Source organism: Clavelina lepadiformis, chromosome 1 (assembly GCF_947623445.1).
Source record: "Clavelina lepadiformis chromosome 1, kaClaLepa1.1, whole genome shotgun sequence".
Classification (NCBI taxonomy): domain Eukaryota; kingdom Metazoa; phylum Chordata; class Ascidiacea; order Aplousobranchia; family Clavelinidae; genus Clavelina; species Clavelina lepadiformis.
The window spans coordinates 10,650,129-10,674,851 of record NC_135240.1 but is presented as its reverse complement, the minus strand read 5'-3'; the positions used below and the strand labels follow the sequence as shown (position 1 = coordinate 10,674,851).

The window sequence follows — 24,723 nt, the reverse complement described above, 5'->3', positions numbered from 1 at the left end:
GTTTTAGATCAATTCACTGTAAAGAAAAACAAACATTTTAATAAAAAAGAACATGTATCTTTATATAACTACAACGGAAGAAAACTGGTTTGGCAACGCTACATCCATTCCACTAAAGGAAGAATCAGCAAGTCATGCTGTACCTGCGAGTAATGGCAACAATAATTGTATTCAGTGTTGTTCTCTCAATGGCAAATACATTTAGTTTTCTTATAAGAAACTATACTTAACAGGTACGGTGATTGTGGCCATTGTCTTGATGGTAATCACCACTGGATCCGCTTTGGGAAATATGCTTGTGTTGTGGGCGATCAAAAATGATAAAAGTCTTCACTCTCCAGCCAATTTCCTCATTGGTTCTCTTGCTATTACAGATTTGCTGGTCGCTTTTCTTATCATGCCCTTTAGTGCTCTTTATGAGGTACCGAATAGGGAGTATTCAAAGTTTTATAGTAATATGAAAATACTAGTGCAGATGCCTTGGGCAGAGATATGTTTAACAAAACAGAGTTTTGCTTACCAGCTTCAAATACTCATAATAGCCGATTCGTAAAAAATCTTACAATCACTTGTGGAAACATACGGTAGCCTAAGTCTCTTGGAATTACTAACTTTATGTAACCACTCACGACTCAAGAAAAATAATACAAGAAATAGGCTACACGAAACCTTTTAGAGTTGATTTATATTTTCGCGCAAGATATTGGATACTTGGGTGTTTGGTGATGTTTTTTGCCAAATATGGACAGCCACTGACATAGCATGCTGTACAGCTTCAATACTACATCTCTGTGTTATTGCGTTGGAGCGCCACCAATCTATAAGCAACGCTGTGCGCTATTTTTCAGAAAGAAGACGCCATACGTAAGTCCAGTGTTTGGTATGAAAAGCAGCCTACTAGTTTAGTTGGTTTTGGATTACGTTTTGAAATTTGGCATTTTCAATCAGCAAATGACGTGCAATGTCTAGCTTAAGAAATCATGGAAACAATTTGACAAGGCAAATTTTTGTTTGATGCAGCGTAGCACCCAAGGTGATGGTTGTGTGGATCTTGGCCATGTGTATAAGTGTACCACCTATTCTTGGATGGAAACCATCATCTACCTTTGAATTTCGAAACCTGGTTATTGAGCCTGAACGCAATCACACATATGAAAAACCTCAGTGCAAAGTAAGTTAAGTCAATCAAAGCAAACTTAGTTAGGCTACGGTTTCCGGAACAAACTTCCGAGAAACGAGACACAAAACTTCAAACCATACCAGTTCTAAGAATGCTTAGATTAAACGCAAGGCTTGCATACTGAAATAAATCTTAGCTATAATTGTAACAGTTTACAAGGGCCCAATGTTGATTTATAGCCTATGGCCCTATGATGTTTCGACTTGCTTGTCAACTGGATTGTAAAAGTAAAATTTTAGAACGGTTTATTTTCAGGTTGGCCACGATCCTGGATACACTGTATATGCGACACTTGGTTCCTTTTACATTCCACTTATCCTGCTTCTTGTTGTTTATGGAAGAATATATTTCAACATACGAAAATACGTTAAAAGGACACAGTCGAGGTCTAAGTTGTCATCTGTCCGTTCTGAAGAGTCATTTTCGCTGCGGTGGAAAGATTCAACCAACAAGCGCGCGTCTCTACTGCAATCAAAGAAATCCTCGCAATGTGGTGTTAGCGTAACGGAAAATTCGCCAAAATTTAAACCAACCAATCGAAGCGAGGACTTGCAATGCCATGTTTCGAATTTAACTTTTAATGCACCACCAGTTTCTCTACCTGGTAGTCACAAAAGCATTCCCAAGAGTAAACAGCTTGGTCGCAAATATGCTATGGGAGAAATTTCTCTTGAACAAAAGACTGACAACATTACTTCGGCAAAAACAACAAATTCCGTTTTCACTGGCGCCACTATCCATGGACGGAAAAGGAAGCTCTGTCGGCAGGGGGCAGTAGATCACTTATTTCCAATAGCAGAAGGTTCATATCATAGTAATGTGCGTCATTCCGTACCTCAGCAAGACAAGTTTAAAAGCAAATGTACCTCGCCGGATTTTTTACGGAGGTGAAATAGAGCAAACTTGTGTTTTGCTCATGCATTCTATCGTCCTTAAAATTGCCCCAAATGTGGCAATAGTTTCATATCTTTGTTCAACTTTGTTGCAGGAAGTCGGTTTCAAATAACCGCCCGACCAGAAGGTATTCAGAGGGTGACCTATCACCAAACGACTTCCGCGCATGCGTGACTAGACCTCGAACCCAAACAACTGGCGGAAGGGTGCGATTTTTAGATGACATAAAGTTATCCCAGAAACGAGCAATTTCAAAACTTGCAAGCAACAGTTTTAAAAGCGATGTGACAAACACAACACTTTCTGAAATAGAAATGTTTGATGAGCGACGCTTACGACTGACCAGGAAGACGAGTCCACGCAGTAATCGTTTCAACTCAAGAAATAGGCACCAACATATACAATACAAAAAAATATCTACGTGTTGCTTTTTTTGGCAGAAAAAAACTGCTGGCAGCATTCACCAGCAACATTTGTTGCAGCAAAGCAGCATTAGCCCTATGCTTAGATACTCCCTTAGCCTGAGATCCAAAATAAAGGTGTTGAAAGCAAGGGAGATTCGGGCAATTCGTACTTTAGGGACAATCGTTGGGGCTTTTGTATTGTGCTGGCTACCCTTTTTTGTTATCACACTAGCTGTGCCGTTTTGTACATGTGTTATACCTCGCCCACTAAAAAGCGTCGTTCTTTGGCTAGGCTATTGCAACTCTTTTCTTAATCCTATTATATATGGTGCTTTTAATCGAGAATTCCATGCTGCCTTTAAAAAAATAGTTGGGAAACCATTAACAGTCTTCTGCAAACGTAACAGCAATTCTTATGAAATTTGACTTGTTTTAGCAGCCCATGTGAAACACAAAAGGTTTTTTGTGCAGATACAATGTGCCGTTATTATTTTGCTTACAATTGCTATCTTAAACAATGCTCTTTGTGACCTCATATTTCATTTGGCAAATAAAATTTATAGAAAAAAGATAAGTTGTCGCAAAGTAAATGAAAAGAATTTGCTGGTTTGGTTTTGGATGTGTTTTGGTTGCAATATTCTCCTACCAAAAGATGGTAAAAAAATGAGATTTAACTTCTTCAAAAAATATGACGGATATATCGACAATTTGCCCTGACACTGAACCGGATTGTAATGCTCCTGGATTTGGCACCTTTCTGGCTAATTGCATTTCTCGAGTGGTCACTGGAAATGCTGATAACATCGTTGAAGTTTTCTTGATTACTTTACTGTTTATAGGACTTGGTTTAATTTTTTGGTAAGAAATCTTGCATGTGTAACAAATGGATAGCCTTACTTTACTTTAATATAAATATGTATTATGCACACAGCACAGCAGTTGGACTGTTATAAGACGACATTTTTTACTACTAGAAATACTGTATCACAACATATAGGCCTACTGGACTAAACTATTTTTGGATTATGGCAGCAAGGTCGAATAAGTGATGAAAAAATGGACAGAAACCTATTCTTTGCTCTGTTTGCAGGAATCTTGTGCACGTATGCGTAAATTTCTTTCAACTTAAGAGACGAACCCAGCCTCCACATCGTGGACGATCTAGATTCAGAAATGGAATGCACAGACGGGAAGGTTACTCACCACTTCAGGTGCGACGAAACGAAGAAAATGAACCAGAAGAACCTAGTGTTGTTGAGGATGCGACTGACATCAGGTAAAGTTGCAAAGTGGGTTAACACAGCATATATTATATTGCACTTGCATAGCGGGGTAATTGACTAATTGTACTTCAAAATATCCCAAAATTTTTCAGTACGGTATTCAGTACCACATTTCAGAAACAAGCTATTGCCCACGGTATTACTACATATAAGCTACGCATGCTGCATGAATACCTCGAACCTATGTAACGTTTTAAAACGTCTTAAAAGCTGGAAATGTATTAGTGTCAAGCTTACCGTATTGCGTTTTACAGCACCTGCTGCAGTATAACAAACTGCAATGCAAATGATGAAAGTTAATTGCACTTGCATTTCATTCAAATTGTGAAGTTTTCACTTTTCTAAACTCATTAGTAAGATATGCCAATAAGATCTGGATTTGGTAAGATTTGGTCGCAACATTGTCCTACAAATCACCATAAACGCAAGGTCCTTTATCCAAGAAGCAGTCATGTAGTAGTATGGTCTAAGACTCTAAGTATTATATCAAAATCTTTTATCTTTGGACGCGAGTATTTACACGACTTGAATCCCAGTAATGACTTTTCACCGTTTAAATAGACTTGTCCGAATTTGCAGCAGTTATTCATGACCATTAAACAGCAACAAGCTTCGTAAAAATCTTGTTTCGCTCAGCAACGTAACCGTAGCTTTCATGATGATGAAGTATATTACGAATCCACAGAGCTGCAGGAGACAGTTGGGATCAAGATGAATATGATCCAGATTACGATGCGAATAATGACTTGATTGTGATGCTTCTTCAAGATGACGCGGATAACTCTGCAGAAGATGACAATCTTGCAGAAAACAACGAAGATGGGGGACATGATATCTTGCGTAGAATCATAATGGTAACAAAGAAAATGTTTCCCAATAGTTTATCCACAATAACGTTTTCCTGCTTTTGTATTAAAATAATTTTCATAAATGTAGTCTACATTGCGTTAGTTAATCCTGACATGCAGATGCAGGGATGGGCCGGCTGGACAAGAGTAAGCTACTGCTGCTCTACCAGATCTGGATTTTTTTATAAGTCTGGTACATCCGCCTAATTTGGCAGTTTTATTTGATAAGATTGGTTGATTAGTTGTACTGCAGAAGACAAAGGCAGTTTTAATAATCATTAACATAACCCTGCATAAACTCCAAATAACGGGCTTAACTGGATATTTCTCAAAGTCCGTTACAACCCAGATTGTAAAAGAAGACATAATCCAGCCAGGTCATCCTTTCCTAAGAAAAGAATTTGTCGATTGAAATTGTCCAATTATGCCAGTTGTAACGTTGATAATATGAAATTAATTTTAAATCTTGCTCTAAACAGTTTAACTTGCAGGCAAACAGTGATGCCGAAGCACGTTTGCTGGCTATTGCAGGCAACGCAAGCAATGCTAACCACAATGACAACGAAAATGTAAGCTCATATCGTTCATTAACTTTGTAGGCTAACAGTATTTATTCTTAAGGTAATTTTGATTAGGACTTATTAGATCCCATAATCTTTAATCCATTCGTCGAAATATTTATGACTATTTGTAAATAAAGATTCTTTGTAACGCATTTGTAAGAAAATGTGTTGAAATTTATTCAGTAGGCCATAATAATCCCAAATGGGACCGGGGTGCTGGAAGTACGAGAACAATGGGATAGTTTGGTACCGTTTTTAACTAAATACAGTAAATTGTTCAAACTGTAAAAAATGGATTTTCTTATATATGTCACGCCGTTTGAAAAAAAGCTGCCTTTATTTTCCCGAAAAAATCGTGCGTTCGAAGCTATTTTTCTCAGTTTCTTGTTAACCTAACTTAAATGTTATAACATGGTAACTGGAAACTAACCTAAATCTATCTTCTAATCTAAATCTAACTCCAATAAAACCTCACACTGCTAAAATCAATTGATTGCTTGCCCATTCTCCTGACTGTGTCGCCAATCTTTAACTACAGGTGGTGTGACCTACATACGTTGAAATAGTCACTTCGTTAAATAAATGGTAGCATGGCTTTATCACACGGCCAGGGCTTTCGCAAGGACTATGAAGCAATTGTGCGGTGCGGCCCTTACCATCATCGTAGCGTGCAACCCAAAAATAAGGAGACTCTATCAATGACGTATACTCAGATTCCCAATACACACAATATAATATGAATAAAGTAAAATAAGAAACAGGATATACTTTGGCACTCTTAAGGTTAACTTTATATTTTTCGACACCAGCTTTCGCAAGCCTAAGCTTGCTTCTTTCGGTGTACTGTGAAATACACGAAAAATATAATATGAATGGAATCTTCTCCGCGAAAGAAAATTTATTTTGTGTCGTCATAATTAAGAACCAGTTGGCCTGTGGTATGGAAGAAAAACGGCAAATTTTTCCATAAACCTATTGTTAGTAGAAAAGAAGACCACTAATCAATTCATAACGCTTCTCAAAAGCGTAAAATCTTTATTATTAGATGTGTGGAAGTAGAACTGTTTTAAAGCTTTTCTCAATACCTACGGACTACGGAAAGCGAATTTTACTTAAACTTAGAAATACCATTAATCAAACAGTTGCCTACCGCCCGTGCCTATACATACAGTATAACTTATTTCGTTTCCAGCGCCCTCATATGCTCTCTCTTGCACATAGTGGAGTTATTCTGGTGTAGGTAAACCAGGTAGGTTAAAAATTTCCGACCTTTGGATGATACCTCAGTTCTACGGTTACGATCCAATTCTAATGAAAGTGAATTTTTTACCTTGAGCAGGTCACACAGCCTGTTGTATGGGCGGTTAGGTTTAAAGAGAATGGGCATCCAAAAGTTGTTTATACTGGAGCTACATTATTTTGGGTTAAATTGAACATGGTTTAGATTTGAAGGAAGACCTAGTTTAGGTTACTATGTTACAACATTCAAGTTGGGTAAACGAAAAACGTGAATAATAGCTTCGAACGTACAAATTTCTTTCAGTGAAGTAGTGACAACCTTTGCAATACGTTTGTATGCTCTATTTTTAGTTCTTATCTGATTTTCCATTTTACCGCAAGAAAAGCGTAAAAAGAGTTTCTTACCAGCGCCATGCGCCCATGTCGCTATCGCATCACCATTTATAGTAGAGTAGGCATTGTGACGAACACTAGATATTACTTACTATGTCACTATTAGACAGTTACCATACATTGGAACCAGTTTCTCTGTAGCAGTTGTATCAAGAACTGCAATTTGGCATGAATAGATGCAGCATTGAAGTCGCTTTGACTTAAATAAATGTGATTTCAGTTCAATTTCTAGTTTTTGTGAATTTGGGAATTCAAATTTCAATTTAATTTGAGAAAACTAAATATCTTTGTTTTTAATTTTAGTCTAATTTGAAAAGACTGAAAAATTCTGTAGTTGTACAAATTTAGCAAATAACACCTCTGAAATGATTTCTCTAGAACGCTATGGACCTTTGTTATCTCATAACTTCCTCACATCTATTCCAGCATGGTTTTCAACTTTTTGAAAAACCACAAACCAATCGATGCTGGTCTAGAGCAGTACTTTTCAGTCTTTGAGACTACACGCATTAGTGCGTTTATAAAAAAATTTAGTGCGGATGATGAACACGGTGCGGATGAAATTCGTCTCTCTGATTTTCGGTTATTCTTAAGCAACGCTGATCGGTTGTGCAAATTTGGCGTTTTCACGCTTACCGTCGCGTCGGGCCATAGTCCAGGCAAGCTCATCCGTGATATACGTTGCGCAGTTATCACGAAGCAAATCCAGTTTTGTCACTATATCTTCCATGAATAAGACTGCCATTAAAAACGCGTGAAAGAAAGCTGGAGTGGCAAAGAAAGAACAACAGAAAAGTAACGGTGCATGGTGATATCACATCATAACAAGGCAATGGCTTCTATCTCGTTGCTTTACATTTAGTTGAAAAGTAGTCGGGTGCTGTTATGGACACAAGAATGTGCGCTTTTCTTGTAACGACGTAAAAGCGGAAATTATGAGTGAGTGAATTAGGCTTAATGAGTGAAATAAAATTTGTTGAAATATTTTTCATTAGTCCACGCGATCCGACCATTGACTTTGTATCGTTTTGAAAACGATTTGCTTTAAGGTGTTTCTTGCATATTTTTAAATCGATGTATTTAATTTAACCTTTAACCTGCCAACTTCCAGCTCTCGATGTTTCTTTTTTATACACACATCGCTAAGAAAATCTTAGCGACCGACGTTACTGGTGTATGGGATCGTTTGACCTGGAGTAACCTCCAGGCTATAGCATAGCTTACATTTGCGTACTCGCACTGTTGTGAGGTGGATGGGATTGAAAAAAACAAATTTTTTGTTAATAGTTTTGCCTGTATTGGCTATCTAACACTTCATTCGCTGGTATACGAAGCATTGCACAGACCCATAAAATCGGAAAGGAAGCTTATAACTAGGCTAATCTTAACTACGGTAACGTGAATGGCATAAAAATATCGCCCGATAAACTAATAGGGTATGGTGTCGCAAACTTTGTTTTCGGACTGAGGAAAGTCTTTCCACTACTTAAACAAACTTGGCGATGATTCTTCATCGCTCGAGCCTTGGCTACCGATCTTGTTTTCGTGCAAGTTTTGATAGATACACACACTTTTTTATTATTTTTGAAAATTTTTGTATTACCGGAATTTGGAACTGCGGAAAAATACCACTGAACAAAAATAAGCGTCATTCACGCCTTGCTCAAGGAAATTACAATTGTAACGCAACTGCAAATGGAATCCGGTTTGCATTTCGCCTTTGGTAATTTAACCCTGACGAAACGTGAACTTAAAGTAAAGCAAAACTCTCACGTAATGTTTTAACACTATGTTAAGTGTGTTATAATTTGTTTCCGTACAGGCCGAACTGTGATTACAAATTCTGACACACATACGTAATCTGGTATTGATTGTTTTATAAAATGTTAAAAAGCACTGATCTAGCGCAGAGGCTTCTCAAAGTGTGGGTCGCGACCCGGTCGGGGGTCGCAAAATGTATATTTGGGGTCGTGAAACAAATTTAGTTTTTATAAATTGAATTGTTTTTGTTTATTTTTTATTTGCTTTACTGTTCCCATTACGAAATTCTTTTATTACTCCAGGCTACAGTTACTGTACTTCAGTGGGTTGCGTGCACTTGTATGATTTTGCCAAAGTGTGTTTTAGTCAAAAATACCACTTGAGATTTGTCATTGAACGTTCATTGTTTTAACATCATTAACGTATAGGCCCTCAAGGAGTCGCATAGAAGTTTCATTTCTAAAGTAGGGGTCGCAGAACCAAATTGTTTAAGACGCCCTGGTCTAGACTCTAAAGAATGAAAAAACTGACTAGGAATAAAAACTGACAAAGAGGATAAAAAACTAATGAGAAAAGTTCGGATTACGTGTAGGGCCGTATATAGGCGGTAAGAGCGGGCGCATTGTTGTGGTGACCTTGGCAATCCTTCACCACCCACTTGTTTGAACGCTTGTGACGCACATGTAACCTCACGAAGGCTGTAAATTGCAGTACGTGGAATGTAGGCCTAGAACAACTATACAGTGCCATAGTCTCCGACTCTAGGTAGTACAGCACAGTATTTCTTTTTTGATGGTTTCGTCTGCAAACAATCATTGCGATGGGGATGTCAGGTTGCGAACGTGGCAGCACAGATATGCCATTATGTATAATATGCAGCAAGTGGCTATACTTAGCTGTCGGTACTTAACTCTAATTTGTCCGGGTTTGCGAAGGTTTCAGTATTTGGGAACCATAGCATTTTAATCTCTGGTTTCTGCAATCAAGTGAAACTGGATAATCTGCCAGTGCCTCTCATTCTTCATGATTTCTCATGGCTCAGTCCTGCCGCTAAACAGCGGTTGGAAATCACTGCTTTAGCTTATCTTACACATCCAATCCAAGACAATAAAGAGAGATAAAGACACTGTTGATCGGGTAAAAAAGTTTTTTACATGCGTATAGGAAGGTTGTAATCACATTCGATTGAAAACGTTTTGCTTGCTCGACATTACTTGTGGTGGGACAATAAGTTGTCACTATGTCTATGTCACCGGAAAAAAGGACTTTCGTAGCTATGTTCATATTTTTTCTCGACTCCAATGTTAATATAGCATAGTAAGTTAACCTAAACTAACCAAATCCACCTTTTAATTCTATTCTAACTTCAGTTGTATCCCAAATGGCGAGAATAAACTTTTGTATATCTTTTCTCATCACCTAACCGCCCTTTTTCAAAAACGAGCCTCGTCATGCGAGACTTCAGTGAAATGTAGCCACTATACCCGGCTTCATAAAAATAAAGTCGAATACGTTTTGGACATACCTCGTATGTCATAGAGTCACTTTGCTTGAGTCTAGTTAACTCGATTATAATTTAAATACCAAATTGTTAGTCATTTGGTTGTTTAGATAGTGTGTCAGTGAGTTGGTTAGTTCAGTCAAATTAATATTTAAAAAAGGAAAACGGTCTGAATGTACAATTTTGCTTCTGAAATAGGCGCTACCTATATTTTTGAAGTAACTTAAACTCGTATTAGGAAGGAAAAATTAGTAGACTGGTTGTAGTGCGTGTACACCACCTTTTATGATCATTAGCTTAATTTCACTACAAGTTTGGTGATAACCGTGCTTTTATCTTTAAATATAAATAAAACAAACAACTAAAGCTCAAGTTGAATTTTTAGGTAATGGAAAGAGTGGATCAAGATCCAAATGCAGCTGAAATGTCTGCGGAAGAGAGAAATGAATCTGTAAACCAATCGGAATAAAATTTAACTGCAATGCATTTCTTTAATCGTCAGTCGCGGAGCCGATAGGTGGCATCAAGTCAACATAAACGACTAGTTGTTCAAAATAAACAACAAGCCTTGAAATAGACAAAACTAATCGATATTCTATCTATACGATAGTGTTGGAGTGACGTAGTAATTCCTTTGTCACTCGCGCTTCTGTAGATTAATTAATTATTATTAGTGTTACTGTTTTCCCTTGAAAAGTCGAATGTATGATTAGGATATACTGTACATTTCTGACGTTTCAGTCTAAAGTATACCGGCGTGAAGCTGGTTACCGGTTACTTGTTCAATACATGAATATGGTTACCTGTCATGTGGTTTCTTCATCAGTTACTTCTTTGCAAATGATATTGGTTACAAGCTGCATAATTACTTATTCATCTAATTATTTTTAACTAAGGATATTTGCCGTTTTTGAATGAGTTACCGTACATGGTAATCAGCTTTATGCTACAGTATGTAAACAAACATCGGACTTTTAAAGGTGATCGAACTTCTGTAGACATATGTTCTATAAAACTTTGAAGCTCTACTGTAAATATTCAATTCCACAACTGTAAAGGAATATAGTTATATGAATTGCAGTTTCGGTAAAACGTTTAGGAAATGTAACTTTTTCAATATAAAAGAGCTGCAAGTTTGAAGTGTGAATAAAAGATAATAGACCTATACGTTAGTGTAAACGGTTTCTGACATAATATTACAGCAGGACGATTACACAGCTCTTAAGCAAAGTAAGATAGAAATCGTTATTTGTTACTTGTAAATTATGAAATAGACTTACGTCGTAAAACAAAAATATCCAAGAAATTCAGGGGAAATAGTTTAGTTTAAAGTTGTTTTAACTTAAATCGTTATGTTATGGTAGTACTGCGATCCTGTTGTGTGATTGAGATGATGCAAACACGATTATAACCTTGATTGATTACGCAATTTCCACAGCTGTGAAAGGGTGCTAGCCACGCTTTCCGCCACTAGCGTTTTTTTACTATTAATCATCAAACTTTCCTATTTCAAACGTTCAGGATATATGAGAGCTGATATATGATATATGAGGATAAGCATTTTTTTTAAAAAAGTGCATCTCTAATGCAATTTGGGATGCTTTCGAGCGTCGTGAGGTGTGATACGGGATAATCAGATTTTTACAACTGCAGTAGCATTATTACTACATTTGCTTTAGCATAGTGAGAAGCGGGAAAACCTAGCAAATACCACGACCGACAGCGCCACTGCAGACCAACTCTGCTGTACCTTGTTTTCAAGTCACATTACATTATCGTTACTTGTGAAGTATCTACTTGATAAGCATAAGATGATTACATTGGTTTAGTTGCGAAAACATTGAGGTCGTTAGGGTGCGACATGGCAAAAGAAAGGTACCATCTTGAAAGCAACTGTTGTGGATAGTTATAGATAGCGTAGGTCTTAATGTATTGCACGTTCTTGCCGATTTTGTTAGGATGTAGTTATCCAACTAGGATACATTGCTCATTGGGTGTTAGTAAGCACTGTGTTATTTCATAGTAGCAATAACTGAAGTTTTTGCAGTGTTATTATTATGGCGTTTATCAAGAAATACTGACAAACGGGAAACGTTTGCTTTTTGAGATTGACTACTTAACCATAAATAGGTCATGCAGCCTGTTGTTAAACATAGGCGGTGAGGTTAGGACAATTGGAATGCAAAAACTCCATTTTGGTTATCTAGGGTTGAATTGGATTTAGGTTAAGAATAAATGGTACTCCTAAGTTACAACATTTAAGTTTCGTTAACGAAAAAACTGTAAAAAAGAGCTTTGGACGCACGATTTTTTACCCGTGAAATAGTTGTTTTTTTGGGTTGTTTTTGAGTTATACCATTGTTGATCCACTAGCGCTGTAACGGTAATATACCCCACTCTATGACGTTATTGATGTCGCATGCCATAAGCGAAAATTGCTGATATTATGTAATTGGAAGGCGCCTGTATATCGATTCTGTTAAAATGCTTCACGTGGGAGTTGCGGAAACGCTCTAGCACTTTATTGTGTATGTCAAAGCAAGCTGTTGCTTATTATACAGACGTACTTGACTTGTGGTTACAACTGGCACAATTGTTCATTGCTTTCTGCAGATTCAGCAAACGTTTAGGTATTAAGCTCATGACATTGTTAGGTTCAATATGTATTTTGAACGTCAACCGTTAATTTGAGATCTGTTGAAGATAACCACCAGACAGTTATGGTTTTAGTAGTACGAGTTCAGTTAAGTTCGCTCATTGAAGCAAAGTGGAGCGAGAACCGATAAACAAAGAGAAACAGCAAGTTTTGAGCGTATTTTGATGGTTTTGAATCATTCTCAAAGTTGCTAGTTGGTTGAAGTTGTAAGCCTACCGCAAGTGCATGAAACCGTTATAGGAAATTTAGTACGCTTTTTAATTATATGCAAAAATAGTTTTGTGATCCCTGTATCAATTTATAGAAAGGCTGCCACTTATTTTCACTTGGAAAGATTCTACCTTCGACGTTTTTCGGCTACCACAACTTGGAAGATTCTTATGGAATGGATATTGCGATTCAAGGTCTAGCACTCCTGCATGCTTTCTGCCACTTACTTCCTGCATGGCTGATCTAGAAAACGTGCCAGGGCCAATAGTTATCATGACGTTTGGCAATATACAGACGAGCAAACTCTAAATTTTATGTCATTTGGATGTTGTAGTAAACCGATGACTTTCTATCACGATTTGGGAAAGTCGACAGGTTACGATTTATGAATTATTTTGTAACTGCTCGCAGTTGTAGAAATTTGTAAAAAAGGGAATTTGTAAACGATTTTTACGAGTTAGCGGTGAGAGTTTGACCGAAGTTTCATTACCCCATAATGAAAATCCTTTTATGCCCACTTTTCATGTGTCTGTAGTTTGAGACGGCATTATAGACTTCATCTTGTATGTAATATACAGCCATGGAGTGTTTTCTTTCATTGTCTCTATTGTGAAATACTATGTTGAAAAACAAGATATGTCCTTTTATTACTGCAAGTTGTATTATTTGCAGCATAGACTTTTTACTGTACAACTTAGAAGACTGTTTTAGTAAGGAAGTGAATATTTCAATTTCACCAAAAGTAGGTGTTGGCGCGGCTCGTTGTTAAAGATAAGATACTTCAAACGTACGATTATTTCCTGTGAAATTGTGTCGGCCGTTTCGCAAACATGCGCATTGTACTTAATAGTGATATAAAAAACTTGGCCGCGTTTTACTTTCTTATTACGAAATAGCTCAGGGTAAATTTGGGAGTAAAAGCGTCGCTTACAAGCACGTAAATCTTCGTGAGGTGTGTTCGGAAAGCCATCCCTATGGTTGATAAGAAACATTTGAGGTTCATTCTTTTGAGGGGTTCCTTGTTTGCATAACGGCAACTTTATGTAGGGGGAAACCTTTGCCGTCAGAGTTGTTTTCAAAAGCTTATCGGTCTTTGTTATGTGCGATGATTAATTAGGTTACCTCGGTTCATCACAGGGCTGGCGATTAGAAAAGCACATTTGGCATGTGACATTCACGTCAAAAAATTTCGCTTTCTTTTTCCTGCCGTGTTCACAGTGCACAGAAGCAACGCAAATATGCTATTCCTTTATAACTCCCATGACAAACAATATTTTTGTGCTCTGTTTTCACAGGTTGTAGATTCTAGGTTTTATTGCCGAATTCGTGAGATTTACAATGGAATTCAATAAGTTACGACACCTCAATGAACCCAATTGTCATGGAAACCAGAGCGAAGCTTTTAATAGCTATAACTGTGAAAAACTTCCCGACCAGTCAGAGAAACTTTTAGAGGAGGTAAGTCGCATTGTAATTTGTTTCGAATCGATTCAACTAGTTGAAACCGGCTGGTTTTAGTACTTCATGATGATGAGAATAATTTAAAATTAAAGCTGTGCCAAGTTACATATAACAATATTGTGGTCGCTTGGCCACCGCAAAAATATTTTCGTTTGCTTGAAGATTTTCATGAAATTTAAAAAAAAGAATTTGGGCCGATTAACCAAACGAAAACAAGCTGTAAACGTTTTTTCGACGTTGTACAAAACTGCTGTTTGAAATTGTTGAAACCACGTGATGTATGGCGCTGCGGACGCCGTATGAATTTCTTTAATGCATTGACGGAAACCGTTAGACAGTTTACAATCTTGTGTAGTGGAGCTGTGCGTTGAAAATGCAGCAATTACTGCGGAAACTATCAATTTTCAGCCTCTTTCCTGGAAAAGGTCTAAGTCCATTGTAATGACTGTTGTCAACAATGGAAAACACGAAACACCTTTGTTGGTTTTGCGCAGCGCCAGTTTTTTCCATGCCTTTCTCAAAACTAGGCAGACTTGTTTACTTGAAACGTGATTCCATGTTTGGACGAAGATGGCAAAAATACGAGCTGTACATAAAATGAACACGATCAAATCATGACTAACAAACTTCGTTGTAAACGTTTCGCTTGATACTATAACTAACCAATCATTACTATTGTTAATGTGTGATCACATGTGTTATCACATACATTTTTATACCACAACTAACAGGTCAAGGTTAAGATAAATTCTCACGGAAATCGAACGTGCGCAGTTGATTTGTGACGTCAACTCTTGCCAAACACAGCTTGTTTTCGTGAACTTTGGATGTATTTCTGAAGTTTTAACCCTTATATTTTTATTGAGTCATCCAAGCTTCAAATTTTACGGTGGGTTATTTTTAAAGTTGTTTTTTTGTTGGCTGGTAAAGTCCTAATTGAAGGACTTCAAAATAATCGCCCAGCAATTTTTATGGAAACGGTTTGCATGGGCACAAAAGGTCTTTGATTTTGTTAGTCATACCTGGTATACAGTAGGTAAACAGCTAGCATGCTTGCAGCTTTTAAAAATGGCTAATATACGTTGGTAAGTTTCCCTGTTTGTAAAATAGATTAAGTTTTCAGAGTTTGTAAAGCCAGGTGAGCTAATTAGTGGGGCACGTGATTTTGCATTTATAACTACGATATATCAACTGTAGGCCTACACTTTGTCATGTAGGCGTTGGGAAATAAAGTAAAGCTTCAACAATTATTAAATTTTATTCGAATTTGCGTGTCGGGGAGTTTTACGTATTTTAGTCATTAGGTTCTGTTCACTTTCTGAAATGGGTTTTGTTTATGAGGTGTTATAAAACCAGGTCACGGAGTGTGAATTATAGCTAGAGACAGGTTTTTTTTTAAGGTTTGGTTTGGGTGACCGCTAAGTAGTTTTAAGAGACCGCAAGTGTTTCATTTAAATACCAAAAAATAGCCATATTTGCAAGTCCAAATTTTGGGAAACCGCTGGAGAAATTTGGGGGACCGTTTCGGTCCCCCAAAACACCTTAAAAAAAAACACTGGCTAGAGATATGTAGAATTGTCTTTGAAAAGGCCTAATTATATTTCGCTATGATATTCATAAAATACCACCTGGAATGGTTACCATAAAGAAATATTCAATAATCGTTGTTCTGCAGTATAAAGGAGAAATGTCAAACGAATTTGATACAACCTTAGCACCAACTGCTGCAGATAATCAGCATAATGACCCGGAATATGGCACAAAGGCAATTTCGTCATGCGATTCTCACTCGAACGCACCAATTCAGCGGGAGAAGTGGACTAGGAAAATGGATTTTATTCTATCAGTAGCCGGCGGTTTTGTGGGCTTAGGCAATGTATGGCGATTCCCTTACCTTTGTTACAAGAACGGTGGAGGTATTTGATTATACTCTACGTTAGTGGGTTCTTGCCGATTAAATAAAGGATGTTATGATGTCCTTATCTCGCAATGTTGAGCAATTTCTGTTAAAAGCGCTTTTCTAATCACATTCAACTGGTTCTAATCTCCAGGAGCATTTCTCATCCCATATGCTATATTTCTTGTTTTGGGCGGAATACCAATATTTTTTCTCGAGGTTTCATTGGGACAGTACATGAGCGAAGGTGGGGTCACCAGCTGGAGGCTTGTGCCCATCGGAACCGGTGAGGGAAATGTTTTGAATACCGTACAAGCAGTCGTTTATTTTTTTGGATTTTTGAGCTTTTTTCGTCTTTTTCTTCGAATTTAACAAGCTTTTCTTTCAGGTTAAATTGGTGAGTGGAATTGCGTTTTACTCTCTACGCTTAGTGATTTCATGAATACCTTTGTTTGATATAAATTTATTGATAATTTTCAATTAATTCAATTGTGCATACTTTTAAAGCAACCATTCTCTAAGAAAACAAAATAATATGCTCACCACTTAATTTTCTAATTTGCAACTTAGTACGTATAGAGAATTTCCATTTGCAGTTTAGGACCTCATTCAAAAATATTTCTGCCCTGATTGTATGTGACAATCAATTTAAGAGAAGTGTGCAAAGATAATTGGCCAAGATCTGTATAAATACTGGGATCCCAGCTCATAATAACTGTAAGGCTTTATAATGCTACGCAGAAAGCAAATCAATCATCTGTTCATAACCGCCTTCTCGGTCTGTTTTACATCCCCTCTTAATTACACTGGACATTTCATGCTCTGCTTTAAATGCATGGATGGCATGTTTTTTAAACCCTGCAATTAATTCGAACATAAGTATAATTTTTCCTTTTGAAACCACTTGCATGTCGGGTTGCATGTAGGCCTGTAAGAACAGAAAACGTTAAAGTGAAATTGTTCCAGGAATCGGCTACGCTTCCATGGTCATCGTTGCACTGCTCAACATTTACTACATTGTAATCCTTGCCTGGTCGGTCTTCTATCTCTTCCAAAGCTTTACGTTGGATCTGCCTTGGGCCAAGTGCGATCAATACTGGAATACCCCGTGTTGCGTGGAAACCTTTTCCAAAACATTAGCTGCTGCCAATGCGTCGAGCAGCAATGGCAGTACAGCAGCAACTGTGATGGCCACGATGGCCGCCACAACTGCAAGTACCTACAACGCGTCCTATTGCAACGGCACCAAGACATCACCCGAAACCGAATATTGGGAGTCAGTAAAATTCACGCCTGTATAGACGCGTTGTGCTTTTAGCAAATTTATCACATAATCATTATGATAATAATATACAGTAGTGATAGTATACAGCGCTTAGAAATATTTGTGGATGTGCGTTTGGAGCAAATGTTGTCAAGTCGTCTGTTAAAACGACGACTTCGATTAGACGACAAATAAGCTAAGCGTTTATCACTTTATCCGATAAAAGAGCAAGAGAAAAGCCAACACTAAACATTACGCTTCTTTACCGTGTCTTTAAAATTGGAGACTGAAAATGATATCAAAACGAAATGTAAACAGCAACCGACTTTAATAGCGCGCAAAAGTAACGTCCAATACTTGAAAACGTTTTAGTCCTTGTAAAATCGAAATCTTCGATTTATAATACGACTTTACATATCCGCATATCCTTACATACATATCTTCAGTGGTTTAAGAGTACCTGTAGTGACACAAACGTTTTTGGCGCATTAGAACGTGGGTTGAGTAAAACGCCTGAAACTGACATCCCTCGGTGAATACAAGATCCAATTTTTTTGAAAAGAGCATAAATCGATTGAATGAATGAATACTTGTTGAAATTCGACTCATTTCCAGACAACGGTCTTTCTATTCCGAGTGCTTAAAGTGTATTACAAAGAAACAAAAAAACAATTTGAAATTGAAAATTGAAGAATAGCACGACTCAGCAGCTCTCTTATATAAGCTCCATCTGCGACGTGGTGAATGTATGGAACGCGTCGCTCGTCGATCGCGCTTTAACCGAAGCTACAACGGATTGTATGGCGATCATGGCAACATTCTAATATTTTTCGTCGTGTCCTGAGAGAGTTGTGGATGATACAAGAAAACCAAACATTGTGATTTACAACTTTCACTTTTCCATAAATACAGTATACACATTGCAAATTTGAAACATTCATAAATCCCCGTCGCAGTGCAGAACATGCGTTTCGCATACGTACACATTGTTCAACCTTGTGTAATATGAGTTATCAGATAAAAACAGGATTTGCGGCCGTATATATGTCGCTTGAATTGACGCCGTCCACAATTCTCTCCAGAGAGTCTTATCAGCAGCAATGTAGTACCACGTTATTAACTTTATCTTTTTTTATTTTATTTCATGTGACATCTCCCCATGATCCAAAACAGACGTCGGGTCCTTGGATTATCTACCGGCTTAGATGACGTGGGTTCCATAAGATGGGAACTGGCCTTGTGTCTTTTGCTTGTGTGGGTTATTTGCTATTTCTGCATTTGGAAGGGTGTAAAATCCACTGGAAAGGTGAGGTTTTTTGTTTCTCATACTCACTAAAAACCGTTTGTATAGAGTTTTATGTTTTCACCTATTTTCCTTGCTTGAATTGATTAATGACGATCTAGCATTCTAGCGAAAACATTGATTTCACCCAAACTGCTGGCAAAAAACAAAAAAGCCAGTGAAGATTGTAAACATCGTACGCATGCGCCTTTTTACTCAAGTTTTCGCTGTCGTTGGTTCGTTTTCACCGTCGTACGCTGTTTAGTGTACTTTGGTTACTCGGTCTAAGATTTCAAACCGCCATTAGAAAATGAGTTGTAAAACAAGCCCATATAAAAAAAATTCCATAGCTCGTAAAGTGTGGAGTGATTAACAAGGGAATGTCGATGTGTATAACAACAGTATTTACTCAAATAACCATACTCTTTGTTGTTGTCTAACAAACGTTTCTCTGCATCGTTAAACAGCCTTGAAGATCAAAATGCACTAAACCAGCCCTTGACCACCGATTGGGAAGCTAAGCATACTAAAATGTTACAATATGAAAAGCCAATACCCCAACGTTGGGCCACAGTGAACTTGGAACTACTGTACAGTTAACGCAATTTTTGAAAAGATTGTTTTAACTGTGCGCTACTCGTTTCTTCTACGTGCCTCAAAAACATTGTCAGAATACTTTAGTGATCTAATTTATACAATTGGCCTCAAAATTATCAGCAAAAGTGTACAGGAAATTAAAAAAGACTGGGATTCGCTGCACTAAACCACATCGAAAGTAAGGCAGAATCATGTTGAAAATGAAAAACGTACGAACAATGTATAATCACGTTGCTTAATGTGTTCCCCTGACAGAAAATGGGTATTTTTACAAAACCATATAGGGCTATTCTGAATAATCTTAATCAGCCGTTACGGTTATCGTTATCAGGCGTATTGAAAATATTCGATGAAAATTGCAGGTCGTCTATTTCACTGCAACCTTCCCATTTCTCATGCTCATTGTTCTCCTGATCCGGGGGGTTACCTTACCTGGAGCAGCAACCGGCATCAAATTTTACCTCACTCCCGATATCGACAAGCTGGCAGATCCTCAGGTATATTTTTTTTCTGTTATTCATCTTTGCGTGTATATTGTTACCAGTAAGGGATTACTCGATTTTGGAATGTATGGAAAAAGTCCCCAAAATCGTACAATTATTTAACCCGACTAGTGAAATTATGAACGAAATTTCAATATATACAAACGAACATGCAAATGTAGAAACAGGTTTGTAACATGCGTATTGTTCCAATGGAACGTACTAGGCTGTTATTCCATCGTTTTCTGGTACACTACGTAGAGGGAAGGCGCGTTTTCTCTTCGTACGTTTATTGGTCAATATTTGTTCACTTTTCAGTTATGTGTAAGACGCACTTTTGTGACTCACAAAAGAAAAACCGCTTTTGTAGTTTATTAACCTGATACCGTCAAGTAAGTCACGTAAATAAAACTTAAATCACATTAAAAAGAGATGCAGCTCATGTTCTAATTTCTGTAATTGGAACTTTCTGTACAATGTTTCAACAAGTATATTGATAGTTTAGCTACACTAGGCTGGATTATAGCAACCACCACAAACCAACCATTCACACAGTCACACCCGCCATGTTTTATTGAAAGTAAGTTAACCATGTCTTCTGAAAGCCAATACACACAATTGAGCGCGCATTCACACGCGTTCCAAACCTTATTATGGGAGTTTTAATCGCTTTTCTACTGTTCACACTGCTCATCAGGAGGTGTAATAAAGTAGAAACAAAATGAAAACATTCCAGCAATCATTCAGTACTTTTCCATTCCAAAACGAAGAATGTTTCGCAGAAGTGTTCAATGGTCGTTTTTAGGAAGCCCAACAAGAAACAGCATTTCCTGTGTCTTGCGGCAACACGGCACAATCTCTAACCAAAATATACTGTATTACAAGAGTATCTGTTCATTTTTAAACAACCCATTCAGTATATAAACCGGTTTGCAGGCTAAGTTTTAAGACTGAATTATCTTTTTGTCAAACAATTGAGTGTAAGTGCAATATATTTTTTGAATTCACTCGCCCCACATTATCATGAAACTTTCAGTTTTAAATGCACGATCGTGAATTGCTTTGTCTGCCCGTGGATCAATAATTAATTAATTAATCGAAGCCGATGTAACGTTCTGTAAATTAATTTAGGTCTGGATCGATGCTGGGACTCAAATATTTTTCTCGTTCGCAATCTGCTTGGGAGCACTTGTCTCTCTTGGGAGCTATAATAAATTCAATAACAATTGCTATAAGGTTAGTAGATCTAGATCAAAATCTTTGAGCTACCTTCAATATTTACCGCGAAATTCTGGTTAGAAAATAAAAGAAAATTTTAAGAAGTCAACATAGCCAATATGTCGTTGCAGTGCCATGATGCGACTGCTACTGGTACGTTCGACGGAAATACAAATTAATTATTATCTGTCCGATATTTTTTTCAGGATTGCATCGTGTTAAGTTTGGTCAACTCTGGTACAAGTTTTATCAGCGGTTTTGCCATTTTTAGTGTCCTTGGTTTCATGGCCGAAGAACAAGGAGTTGACGTATCTATGGTGGCAGAATCAGGTATCTCTATTGATTTTAATTTTGTTTTAAGACGTAATTAAAATTTTTCCATTACTCGCATATGGCCGTATACTGAGTATGGTTTGTAGTAATCCGTAACCTCTGGTAGAATATTGATCCCATTGCTCCGAATAACGTCATTGGTGAAAGACAATTCGCTTATAATCACTCAGAATGTCTTCGTTGAAATTGTATTGACGTAAATGGGACGTCAGTATACCTGAAGAAGAGTTGTTATTAACAAAAGTGGTTTACTACACCACGAATCAATTGAGAAGCATCAGACTTCGCTTTGTGTTAATAGCGAGATAAAAACGATGATACATAATGTATAAATCACGCTCAGTAGAGCCAGGTACAGCAAGTTTTAGAAGCAACGTCTCTTCTGTTGTTATTCATTGACCCGTCGCAATGGGTTCAGGGTGTCTATTCGTGTATTCATGGATCTGTACAAAACAACAAACGCTCATTTTATGCTTATTTGGATAGCTCTGTTTGTTAAACATCTTGTCTTGTTTAACGATACGTTTTAATCAGTATTTTGCGTGTAAATGAGTAACAAAAAACTTCTCACCGCGTGCACTATTTTCAGGGCCTGGCCTGGCGTTCATTGCCTACCCAAAAGCAATCAGTATGATGCCAGTTTCGACTCTGTGGGCGATATTGTTTTTCATTATGCTCCTGTTGCTCGGTTTGGACAGCCAGGTTAGAAGCAGCCTTGAAGTTTGGAACCGACAAGCATTTTAATTGCGACTCTTTCCAGCGATTTGTACGTTCTTCAATCAAATAATACATATTTTACTTGTATCTTCAGTTTGTCGAGACCGAGGGTTTTATTACATCGTTTGTGGATCTTTTCCCCAATCAACTCCGCAGAGGTTACAATCGCGAGATCTTCATCGCCATCACGTGTGGGGTTTCGTACCTTATTGGATTGACAATGGTGACAAACGTAAGCGTGCCACGACTATACACAAGTTCTTGAAATTTGTTATTTTCCTTCAAACCAAAGCACTGTTTGTAATTTTCTTCGGTGAAAAATGCTTCATTTGATTTTACAGGGCGGAATGTACGTGTTTCAGCTGTTTGATTATTACGCTGCCAGTGGAGTGTGCTTGCTCTGGGTTGCCTTTTTCGAATCCGTTGCTATTGCTTGGATATACGGTAACAGTATAACAAAATACTTTATTTTTGCTCTTGAGGAGCTGCTTACGATGCAACACGCTTCACATTTACTAAGAACTATTTAAATGTTTTTGTGTATATTTTCTTTTCTAGGCGCAGAAAGAATGTGGCATAACATTACACGCATGATAGGATATCGGCCCATACCAATAATGAAATATATTTGGACATTTGGCACTCCCTTGCTTACCACGGTAAGAAATTTTGTAGAGATTATGAACTGGGTGTTAATGCTGTTGAAAGGCTTTGCAAAATTGTTCAGTTAACAGTGAACAGTCAGTTGCTTCGTTACGAGTCAGTATACCAAAATAATTTCTCATTTCTAGCGCGTAATAGAACTTTTGGTTTATGTTTTTAGTGCACGTTTCTCTACGCAATGATCAAGTTTAAGCCGCTCGTCTACAACAAGACATACGTCTACCCAGATTGGGGTACTGCAATCGGCTGGGTCCTTGCTTTGAGCTCAATGCTGGTTATTCCTGTATACGCTATTTATCGTATTGCAACTACCGAGGGAGATCTTTTCCAGGTTTGCGATTAATATTCCAGCAATTTATTTTTTAGTTGTACGTCTACCTTAGCTATATAGTCTGAGTATAGCTCGAATTATTCATGAAAATCATGCCTTATATATCGGAAAATCGATACATTATTTTTTGCATATAGCGAATCAACAAACTAATTACGCCAAACCTGCGTCGTTCTCACGAAGATTACGGAGTGGAGAACAAAAACTACCCAAATCATCTCACAAAGGTGTTCGGTAGCAAATTAGGTCGCTCGGTCTGCCATTCGAGCGAACAAGCCTACCAGGTCTCACTTAAATCTGTCTCTAAAGAGGTAGAGTTGACCAGTAATCACACAGATAACAGCGACCCGCCTTCTTACGACGCCGTCACTGGCAATACTGGATTCTAAACTTGTGTAAATGAATTGAAAAACGGTACAGCCCTTATTGAGAAGTGCTTCTTAGCGGATGTGTTGAAAATATGATGTTTTTTGGGGGGAATTACTGATCTTTTGAAATTTCTCTAAATTGAAATCTTACATTAGTATATTTTACCAAACTTTTTTTAAGTAGCTCAGAACCTTTATTAATCTACACCACAAAAGTTTTTGCACACAAAGCAGTCACCTGTTGGGAAATATATTGATCAAACCTAGGTATCACCAAAATGCGCAATTAAAACCGCTTGAACTCCGATTAATTGGTAAGTGGTGTTTATGATTTCGTGTCTGAAACGATGTGTTTACCGGCGCAGACAAAACTTACGGAAATCTTGTTGCAATTTCCTTTTAATCCCTTTACAATTTCATGTCGTTTACTCAGAAAATTCTGAAGTCCCCTACGAATCGATGCACATCTGTTGATAGCTTTGTTTACAAAGACATGTATCTTTGATATTGATCGCCAACCTTAATATGAGTAACTTAACTTGTTGCTGGAGAACATGCACAGATATACGGAAAAAGACTGAAAACAATTTTCGCTGTATATAATTTTCGGTTTCGAAAATTCCACAAACGCCATCCTCAGCTAAATGCGCTTATATGTTTAATATGGTAATAAGACAGGATAACCATATTGAAATTTAACATTTTCGCAAACCAATATGCTGTGATGATACATTTTACGTATAACTCATGGTAGCTTATAAAATAGGTACCGGTACCATATAGTAAGCTATTTTTATGGTTGGTTGTTTTTCTGCTGTACATGTTTCTTTGTGATATATGTTTTTACATTGAAATGAGATATCAGTAGTTTTCATGCGTTTCTGTATTGTAGCCGCTTGTAGTACCAGTAACACATTTAGTAATTTTCAGAGAAAGAGATTGAGTTGCTAAACCATGTCTTGTAATCTCTGGTTTGAATTTTTAAATAATTTAATTGTAAAACTTTTTTGCATTGCTGTGGAATGTCTATAGCGATATAGATTAGCAGCACTCATCAAGCAAAAGAAATAAAACAGCTTGTCCAATTTAATATGCTACTTAACAGTAATGACACTCAGTTTTAGCACAACATATACAGGCCTTCGTGAATACGCTGATTAAATGAAATGTGTTTTGTC

At 37.4% G+C, this 24,723-nt stretch overlaps 3 protein-coding genes across 5 annotated transcripts; all 3 read left to right on the top strand.

Moving 5' to 3' along the window:
• Positions 1 to 12: 12 nt before the first annotated feature.
• Positions 13 to 3,038, top strand: LOC143444254 (5-hydroxytryptamine receptor 1A-like). Its single transcript, XM_076943430.1, has 6 exons — positions 13 to 149; positions 234 to 421; positions 701 to 864; positions 1,021 to 1,171; positions 1,436 to 2,067; positions 2,169 to 3,038. The coding sequence occupies exons 1-6, from the start codon at positions 53 to 55 to the stop codon at positions 2,902 to 2,904; spliced, it is 1,968 nt and encodes a 655-aa protein (XP_076799545.1). The 5' UTR covers positions 13 to 52; the 3' UTR covers positions 2,905 to 3,038.
• A 14-nt stretch (positions 3,039 to 3,052) lies between these two features.
• Positions 3,053 to 11,139, top strand: LOC143444256 (uncharacterized). 2 transcript variants are annotated; one of them, XM_076943432.1, is made up of 5 exons: positions 3,053 to 3,336; positions 3,569 to 3,754; positions 4,447 to 4,615; positions 5,089 to 5,178; positions 10,452 to 11,139. In XM_076943432.1, exons 1-5 carry the CDS (start codon positions 3,167 to 3,169, stop codon positions 10,533 to 10,535), a joined length of 699 nt encoding a protein of 232 aa, XP_076799547.1. In that variant the 5' UTR covers positions 3,053 to 3,166; the 3' UTR covers positions 10,536 to 11,139. The 2 variants fall into 2 exon arrangements, with proteins under 2 accessions (XP_076799547.1, XP_076799548.1); XM_076943433.1 differs by having other exon boundaries at positions 3,055 to 3,336; positions 5,101 to 5,178; positions 10,452 to 11,117.
• Positions 11,140 to 14,207: 3,068 nt separating this feature from the next.
• LOC143444253 (sodium- and chloride-dependent taurine transporter-like) lies at positions 14,208 to 24,635 on the top strand. 2 transcript variants are annotated; one of them, XM_076943428.1, is made up of 14 exons: positions 14,208 to 14,390; positions 16,069 to 16,309; positions 16,445 to 16,576; positions 17,257 to 17,566; positions 18,728 to 18,860; positions 19,796 to 19,930; positions 21,047 to 21,151; positions 21,340 to 21,463; positions 22,056 to 22,168; positions 22,278 to 22,415; positions 22,525 to 22,627; positions 22,742 to 22,842; positions 23,007 to 23,177; positions 23,315 to 24,635. In XM_076943428.1, exons 1-14 carry the CDS (start codon positions 14,271 to 14,273, stop codon positions 23,564 to 23,566), a joined length of 2,178 nt encoding a protein of 725 aa, XP_076799543.1. In that variant the 5' UTR covers positions 14,208 to 14,270; the 3' UTR covers positions 23,567 to 24,635. The 2 variants fall into 2 exon arrangements, with proteins under 2 accessions (XP_076799543.1, XP_076799544.1); XM_076943429.1 differs by lacking the exon at positions 14,208 to 14,390 and adding an exon at positions 15,343 to 15,478.
• Positions 24,636 to 24,723: the final 88 nt, after the last annotated feature.

What these genes read in the sequence shown, in the direction of transcription:
- LOC143444256 (XM_076943432.1), top strand. Translation starts at nt 3,167, where the DNA reads ATGACGGATATATCGACAATTTGCCCTGACACTGAACCGGATTGTAAT. An exon ending in GAGGATGCGACTGACATCAG is followed by an intron (nt 3,755 to 4,446) that starts GTAAAGTTGCAA and finishes ACGAATCCACAG; the next exon opens with AGCTGCAGGAGACAGTTGGG. An exon ending in TCTTGCGTAGAATCATAATG is followed by an intron (nt 4,616 to 5,088) that starts GTAACAAAGAAA and finishes TGCTCTAAACAG; the next exon opens with TTTAACTTGCAGGCAAACAG.
- LOC143444253 (XM_076943428.1), top strand. Translation starts at nt 14,271, where the DNA reads ATGGAATTCAATAAGTTACGACACCTCAATGAACCCAATTGTCATGGA. An exon ending in GTGTAAAATCCACTGGAAAG is followed by an intron (nt 18,861 to 19,795) that starts GTGAGGTTTTTT and finishes TGAAAATTGCAG; the next exon opens with GTCGTCTATTTCACTGCAAC. An exon ending in GCACTCCCTTGCTTACCACG is followed by an intron (nt 22,843 to 23,006) that starts GTAAGAAATTTT and finishes TTATGTTTTTAG; the next exon opens with TGCACGTTTCTCTACGCAAT.
- LOC143444254 (XM_076943430.1), top strand. Translation starts at nt 53, where the DNA reads ATGTATCTTTATATAACTACAACGGAAGAAAACTGGTTTGGCAACGCT. An exon ending in AAGTCATGCTGTACCTGCGA is followed by an intron (nt 150 to 233) that starts GTAATGGCAACA and finishes TATACTTAACAG; the next exon opens with GTACGGTGATTGTGGCCATT. An exon ending in CCTTTAGTGCTCTTTATGAG is followed by an intron (nt 422 to 700) that starts GTACCGAATAGG and finishes TTTTCGCGCAAG; the next exon opens with ATATTGGATACTTGGGTGTT.